Source organism: Bison bison, unplaced genomic scaffold (assembly GCF_000754665.1).
Source record: "Bison bison bison isolate TAMUID 2011002044 unplaced genomic scaffold, Bison_UMD1.0 scf7180017864155, whole genome shotgun sequence".
NCBI lineage: Eukaryota > Metazoa > Chordata > Mammalia > Artiodactyla > Bovidae > Bison > Bison bison.
In genome coordinates this window covers 384,032-391,705 of record NW_011494727.1, presented here as the reverse complement: position 1 = coordinate 391,705, position 7,674 = coordinate 384,032, and the positions used below count along the sequence as shown (strand labels likewise).

The 7,674-nt window shown below is 50.4% G+C and overlaps 2 protein-coding genes across 2 annotated transcripts in view; one reads left to right on the top strand and one right to left on the bottom strand.

The window, feature by feature from the left end:
- LOC104989448 (myeloid-associated differentiation marker-like) overlaps positions 1–5,230 on the bottom strand; it is a 10,885-nt gene extending 5,655 nt beyond the window's left edge. Inside the window, exon 1 of the mRNA XM_010841127.1 lies at positions 5,121–5,230. Coding sequence (XP_010839429.1) covers positions 5,121–5,230 — 110 coding nt within the window. The remainder of the gene's footprint in view (positions 1–5,120) is intronic.
- Position 5,231: 1 nt separating this feature from the next.
- LOC104989447 (myeloid-associated differentiation marker-like) lies at positions 5,232–6,101 on the top strand. The gene has a single exon (XM_010841126.1). It carries the CDS (start codon positions 5,232–5,234, stop codon positions 6,099–6,101), a length of 870 nt encoding a protein of 289 aa, XP_010839428.1.
- Positions 6,102–7,674: the final 1,573 nt, after the last annotated feature.

Below are 7,674 nucleotides of genomic sequence, written 5' to 3'. Positions count from 1 at the left end.
AGGGAAATAGATGGGGAAACAGTGTCAGACTATTTTGGGGGGCTCCAAACTCACTGCAGATGGTGACTGCAGCCATGAAATTAAAAGACGCTTACTCCTGGTAAAAGTTATGACCAACCTAGATAGCATATTGGAAAGCAGAGATATTACTTTGCCAACAAAGGTCTGTCTAGTCAAGGCTATGGTTTTTCCAGTGGTCATGCATGGATGTGAGAGTTGGACTGTGAAGAAGGCTGAGCACCGAAGAATTGATGCTTTTGAACTGTGGTGTTGGAGAAGACTCTTGAGAGTCCCTTGGACTGCAAGGAGATCCAACCAGTCTGTTCTGAGGGAGATCAGCCCTGGGATTTCTTGCTGAAACTCCAGTACTTTGGCCACCTCATGCAAAGAGTTGACCCATTGGAAAAGACTCTGGTGCTGGGAGGGATTGGGGGACAGGAGGAGAAAGGGACGACAGAGGATGAGATGGCTGGATGGCATCACTGACTCGATGGACGTGAGTCTGAGTGAATTCCGGAAGTTGGTGATGGACATGGAGGCCTGGCGTGCTGCAATTCATGGGGTCGCAAAGAGTCGGACACGACTGAGAGACTGAACTGAACTGAAGGCTGTGAATGCCTGTCCCTGCCAGAGTCTACTCTCTTGTGTGTGTCTGTCTCGGTCTCTCTCCATCATAAACATTGCTCAGAACACCCACCCTGGCTTCTCCTGCTTACTGTGAGAAGTGCCCCTCCCCCAGCACAGCCCTGGTTCAGGAGCCCCTCATTTCCTCAGGATGGTCACTCCAGATCATGGTCCACTCTCTGAAAAGGGTTTAATCCAAATATTGGAAAATACAACAGCAATGCACCCTTGCAGAGCTTAAATTGTCACCTTTGAGAGGGTCATACAGTGGGGTTCCCAGAACTCCCTTGTCATATCCTGTGTCCCTGTTGCAGGAAGGGGGACCCCTTCCAGGGCCCGAAACTGGGCTCTTGTCTAACACTTGGAAATGAATTGTCCGAGGAGATACATGTGCTGACAAAGCAAGGGATTTTACTGGGAAAGGGCACCAGGTGGAGAGGAGTAGGGTAAGGGAAACCAGGAGAACAGCTCTGCTGCGTGGCTCGAAGTCTCAGGTTTTATGGTGATGGGATTAGTTTCCGGGTGGTCTTTGGCCAATCATTCTAATTCAGAGTCTTTCCTGGTGGCGCACGCATAACTCAGCCAAGATGGATGCTAGCTAGAGGGATTCTGGGAAGTGGACGGACACGCGGTGTCTCCTTTTGACCTTTCCTGAACTCTTCTGGTTGGCAGTGGCTTATTAGTTCCATATTCCTTATCAGGATCTCCTGTCATAAAACAACTCATGCAAATGGTTACTATGGTGCCTGGCCAGGGTGGGCGGTTTCAAGCAGTGTGCTTCCCATAACATCCCCAGTGTCTGAGACTTGCAGGGGAGGGTCCACTGATCTAGAGAAAGGAGATCAGTGCAAATGCCCACAGGAGCCAAGAGGGAAGGAAATAAGTAAAGGAGATGGAGAGGATTAGGGCCCATGGAAAGGACCAGCTGCACGTGTCAGGGGTGGTGGAAAAGCAAGATGCTGTGTGCATGACACAGTCTCATGCTTAAAAAACAGAAAAAAGATACAGATACACCCTACAAACACATGTGCATGTATGTACACACAGGTCTACTTATGATATCAGAGATGTGAAAAGTGTTGAAGGCTGCACATGAGGTTGAGGACATGGATGTTTCCTGGATGGAGGGGTGGACGCTCCTGTGAGCAGGCAGGAAGCCTGGCCACTCTGAAGAGGGGAAACTCAGCACACGTTGAGATAATTATAGTCCTGCTTTATGTCAACTGTACATGAGAAGAAGAAAATATAGGAAACTACACAAAGATATCGGAGAAGGCAATGGCACCCTACTCCAGTTCTCTTGCCTGGAAAATCCATGGACAGAGGAGCCTGGTAGGCTGCAGTCCATGGGGTCACTAAGAGTAGGGCATGACTGAACAACTTCTCTTTCACTTTTCACTTTGATGCGTTGAAGAAGGAAATGGCAACCCACTCCAGTGTTCTTGCCTGGAGAATCCCAGGGGCGGGGAAGTCTGGTGGGCTGCCGTCTATGGGGTCGCACAGAGTCAGACACAACTGAAGTGACTTAGCAGCAGCAGCAGAACACAAAGATATAAATGTAAAACAATACAGAGGGCATAGCCGCTGCTCATCTCCAGTCAGTCCCCCACCGAGAGAACATAGCCCAGTGACACCAGATCTCCTGAGGTTTCTGAAGGAGCAGGTAATCTGGGGTTTCATGTGAAATTAAAACACTGCAGCTTCCAAACCCTTAGCGAAGAAATAATACTTATTCCACACCATTTCTTCCAGAAACACTGTGAGGGAAAACTAACACATCAGGGGACCACCTTCAGTACAAACCAGTTTGTAACCCTCGATCTAGAGCAAATCAAGCTTGTGTGTACTCATGTCCACAGTGGGGCCAGGGCCTTCTGGGTCCTCTGTGAGGGGGGCAGGGACAGGGAGCTGGCATGACTGTGTTTTGTTTCAGATCCTCTGAGGAGCCTTTCACATGCTTTTATTCATTTAATTGACACAAATCAAGTATTAAGCCCATTGCACAGATAAGGAAACTGAAGCTCTGATGAATAACTTGCCCAGGATCATGCAGCTCTAAAGTGTCTCCTCCAGGCCCCACAGCCTCCTTGTAACTCTGATGTCCATCTCCCCTCCTCCTTCTATGCCCTTCTGGCACCTCCTCCTCCTTCCTCTGTCCTGGCCATGACCTTCCCGGCTCACTGTTTCCAGTCCACATGCCTGGCTGCCGGGCAGGCAGGGCTCAGCCACATCCAGGCTGTGCTCTGATGGGGGCACCATGTCCAGGCTCACAGACTAGAGTGGAGGAGGGGCTTCTGGGAGACTCAGGTAAAGCTGCTGCTTTCCAAGTGGGGGAACTGAGGCCCAGAGAGGGCACAGGCCTTACCCAGGGTAAGGCCTCTTACCTTAGGAAGAAGGAACCTAAGCAGGAACCTCATCCTGTCCTTCTCCAAGCTCTGCTTGTGTGGTGTTAAATGGATCCAAAGTTATTATTTAGACTTAGGTGTAAATCGCAGAGTCATTTTAACAGTAAATTGGGAACAAATTCAGGAACAGTCAGAGTGACACCCCAGCCTCTCTCACGGCCCACTGGGAGGCCCACAGGCTCCAGGGCTCCACTGACAATTGGGGCTCAAGGAGCTTTGTGAGTCCAGGGAGGTTCTCAGGTTTGCTCTCTGTTTCTCTTTCCAGCCTCAGCCTGTCCCAGCGTTTATTATCAGCAAAGGTGACAGGGCCCTGATGGCAGGAAGCTGGCTGGGGCTCAGGCTGCTGGCCCTTCAGCTCTGGGGGCCTCTCAGCAAACAGTCCCTTGGAAACGGGGCAGCTGTCCCTGAGGAGGGGGACGGCTGGGAGGGGCTTCACTCCCCCGACACACTGGATCCTGGAGGAGCCCCTGTGTGAGCAGGACTGCAGCCCTGGCTGGCAGGACTGTCTTGGACAGGTGACCTGGGCAATTCCGTGGTTTCCAGGGTCCCTGCCACTCTGGCCACGTGTCCCTGTCACAGCCCTGAAACACCTTCAGGCCCCTGTTTTCCTCTCTCTGTTCCAGTCCAGGCCCCTCCTCCATGGGAAGGTTGGCTCCATGCCTGCATCCCTTCTGGGTCAGAAGACACCTACTGGGCTGCCTCAGGGCCACTGGGACCTGGGGTCCCCCCAGTCATCTCCACTCTGCCCCCCGCCACCACCCCAGTCCCAGCATCCTCAGGGCTGCCCCCTCCCAGGGGTCCTGCAGGTGCCTCCTGTTTCAGCTCCTTCCCTTAAAAGGGGGCTGATCATCCATCCATCCCCACTCCCTCCCTGGGATGCCCTGAAAGGCTCCACATCAGCATCAGTCACAGCATCCTTGTTCATTTCCAATCCCTTATTCCCAGCTTGGAAGCTGCTAACTAGTCTCACAGGCCAGGAGAATCCTCACAGGTAGAACAACTCCTAGATCTTTCCAGACTCCCAGCTGGATGGCAGATTTGGAGCTTAAGAGCCAAACATTACGTCAATTTACTCTGTGATTCCTCCAACACACTTAACCCTGGAGTCATGCTGGTGGAGAGGATTCACAACAGTCCCTGCTTCCCATGTCATCTTGTCCCCACGGCCTTGCTCTCATCCCATGGCTCCTCCCTGTTCACCCCTGAGGCTGCCCTCCTCCAGGTGGGTCTGTTTCCCCTCAGATGGCAGCTCCTTCTAGTGATGCTGCAGGGAGGAGGGGCCGGGACACATGTGTCTTCAGGTTGCTGTGGAAGGAGGCTGTGGCCCTGAAGTGGTGTTCTGAGTCCCAGAGCCCCGAGCTTTGATCCTGGGCTCCCACCCACAGGCCCTGCTGACATGTGGGCTGTACAGCCAAATGCTCAAAGCCACAGCTTTGGCATTGTTACCTGAGTTCCCACTCCTATCCATGGAACCTCGTGGTAGACATTTGGTTCCCTGAGCCTTATTTTCTCTTTTGTCAAATGGTAAGCAGTACAATGTACAATTGCTGTTCTGAAAACTTGGGAGTCAGATCTTCTCCAGAATTCAGAATTTTTCTGCTTCAGATAGGTGACATGGTGCATCTGCTGTATATGACATCACACCACTCTGGGGTCTGAAAGCACCTTGTGATCAAGCATAGTAGCATTTCTGCAACTGACCTTTTGAAGTTTAACAGTAAGTGAAATAAATAAAGATCATAACTTGTCTCATGTTCATTCAGGTCAAATGTTCTTACCAAGCAAATTTTTAAAACTCTTTTGCATATTTCACAGCTTTGAAGGTTAGGATTACAGATAAGGACCATCCTACCCTGTGTCTCTGACAGCAATGGCAAAAAGTTCAAAGAGATAAGTAATGTTCATGGTTTGATGCCAGACCCAACCCAGCTGTGAGCTTTGGGATAAGACAAGTCTTGTGACAAGGTCAAGGGAGATGGGTGGGGAGAACCATTCTGGAGCAGCTGTGCTGTTACCCAAGTGTCTGGGCCGTTGGTTCCAACTCCGCAGATCCTGAGCCTCAGCTGACACTGAACCCTGAACTTTTTCTACTTGTCTGACTCAATCCACTTCCTGAGCTCCTTCACAAAGACCACAGCCATCCTTATATCAGTGATCCACATAACCACGTGATCGTCCTCAGGCCTGGGCTCTGTGACCATCATGGGCTACTTCTTCCGCCTGCTGCAGCTGCTCTCCACCTGTGTGGCCTTATCCCTGGTGGCCAGCGAGAACGCTTGGATAGCGGATGTAAGCAACTGGTCCATGTTTATCTGGTGCTTCTGCTTTGTCGTGACCCTCCTCAGTCTCATAGTTGAGTTATGTCAACTCCAGGAGAAATTTTCTTGGTCCTGGAACAACTTTCTCATCACCTACACCTGCTTCTCTGCCCTTGTCTGCCTCTCAGCCTCCATCATGTACCCCATCATCCATCTTCAGATGTTGAGTTATGGCACCCAGTGGAACCATGCTATCGCCGCCACTGCGTTCTCCTGTATTGCTTCAGTGGCTTACGCCATGGAAGTAGTCTGGACCTGTGTCAACACTAGTGTGTCCTGCTCCTTTATCGGCCTGCTCAAAAGGCTAGAGACCACTGTGGCCTGTGCCATCCTCGCCTTCATCAGCAACACCTTCCTGTATATGCACCATCCGGCCCTTGTGTGGTGTGTAGCCGTGTACTCCATCTGCTTCATCCTGGGGGTCATATCCTTATTGCTGTACCAGTGTGACTGTGACGATAGGCTGCCCTCCTCCCATTTTGTGTTTGGGCAGACCATGCTCGCCGTCCTCCTCTACACCACTGCTGCTATCCTCTGGCCTCTCTATCAGTTCAATGAGCAGCTTGGTGGGAATCCCCAGCGGTCCAGAGATGCAAGCTGCAATGCTGGGTATAGCGTGTGCATCTGGGACCAACAACTGGCTGTGGCCACCCTGACAGCCATCAACCTGCTGATTTACGTGGTTGACCTGGTGATCTCGGCCTTCCAGATCTTCTTCTCACTGGAGATTTCTTTACCCTCTGACATTCTCTGATGCCCTCTTCCTGGCTCCCTCTCTCCCTCCTCACATCCTGCCCCACTCATCTCTCTATCCTTTCTGTTTCCTTCCCTCCTTCTGCTCTGTTTTGTCTCCTTCCTGTTTTGTGTGGTTGCCCACACCCTGTTTTGCCTCTTTCTCATTTTTTTCTACATTTTTTACTCTTTGTCCCTTTTGGGGTCATTCTTAGTTTTCTCCTCTCCTGTGTCCTGACACCTCCCTCCATTTTCCTTCTTCTGATCCATCAGGACCTGAGACTCCTTCCTTCTCTGCCCACAGCCTCCTCCCACAGCACACAGCCCTCTGTACAGCTGTTCACACCCTGGGCCTCCGGAGATCCTCATTGCCAATGTGTGTCTGTCCCCCTGGGTGCCTTAGTTGGTGTGTGTATGTGTGTTTGGTAGGGAGGAGGGGGGTTGTAGCTAGGGATTGGGCCACCTTTCTCCATGTGTAAGGTGGTATACAGTGTCCCTCCCCTTTAAGGTAAAAGAAAAACTCAGGAGGTCAATAACTCCAGTGAGTTGCAAGCTTAAAGCAGAGACCTTGGATCCAGAGGCCCTATCTGATGCTCAGTCCTACCTGAGATTGGCTCCAGAATATTGTGGACTCATTAAATACCTGCTGTCTGGAGCTCATTTTAAAGCTAGCGAAGGGTAGATGACTTCCAGTCCAACTGCTCTCTGGGGAATCAAATACTGAACTGGTAAAGAGCTGCAGTTTCTTGAAGACAATACTCCAGAGTATTTCAGAGGTGCAGAGATGTGACCCACCATCCTCAGTGCTAAAAGCAGCAGGTCCTGCCTCTGCAGGGAGAACATGGACACTGCCAGCCTTGAAGTTGGTGTTAGACTTGGTACAGTTTCTGTTCTTTTTTTATCACAAAGGGAGAAATTACTGTGTGGCCTTATTCTTAAGGGGGAAGTGCCTTTCAACCCTTTTTTGATTAGCAGGTGGGTTGGTTGAGTGGGTATCATTGCTTCAGTAGTCAAAATATTAATGATTGCTTTCCTTGACTGTGCTTTGCACAGACAAGTTTCTGTGTGCCAGTTGCTTTCTACTGCTGTTTCTGTTTCTCTAGGAGTCACATATAATGTGATCTATATGCGTGCTCGCTCAGTCACTTCAGTCGTGTCTTACTCTTGGCTACCCCATGGACTGTAGCCTGCCAGGCTCCTCTGTCCATGGGATTCTCCAGGCTAGAATACTGGAGCAGGTTGCCATGCCCTCCTCCAGGGGAACTTCCCAACTCAGGGATTAAACTCACATCTGTTATGTCTCCTGCATTGGCAGGTGGGTTCCTTACCATCAGTGCCACCTAAATGTGTAAAAAATTTAAAAATTCCCTGGAACTTCTGGTTCCCATCAGTTCCTGCTCTGAATCATAGAGAGAAGCCTTCTCCTGCATCCGCAATGTACTTTTTAAAACCTCAGTAGAAAGATAGAAAAACCCCCACAAAATTAACATAATCTAATTGACTCAAATTTGTCTAGAGTTCAGAAGCAACTAAGTAGATTTCCATTCTCACCCAAACAACCCTCTCTGCAAGCCTGTCTCACTGTCTCCCAATTT

Coding starts and splice junctions, on each gene's coding strand:
- LOC104989447 (XM_010841126.1), top strand. CDS start 5,232: ATGGGCTACTTCTTCCGCCTGCTGCAGCTGCTCTCCACCTGTGTGGCC.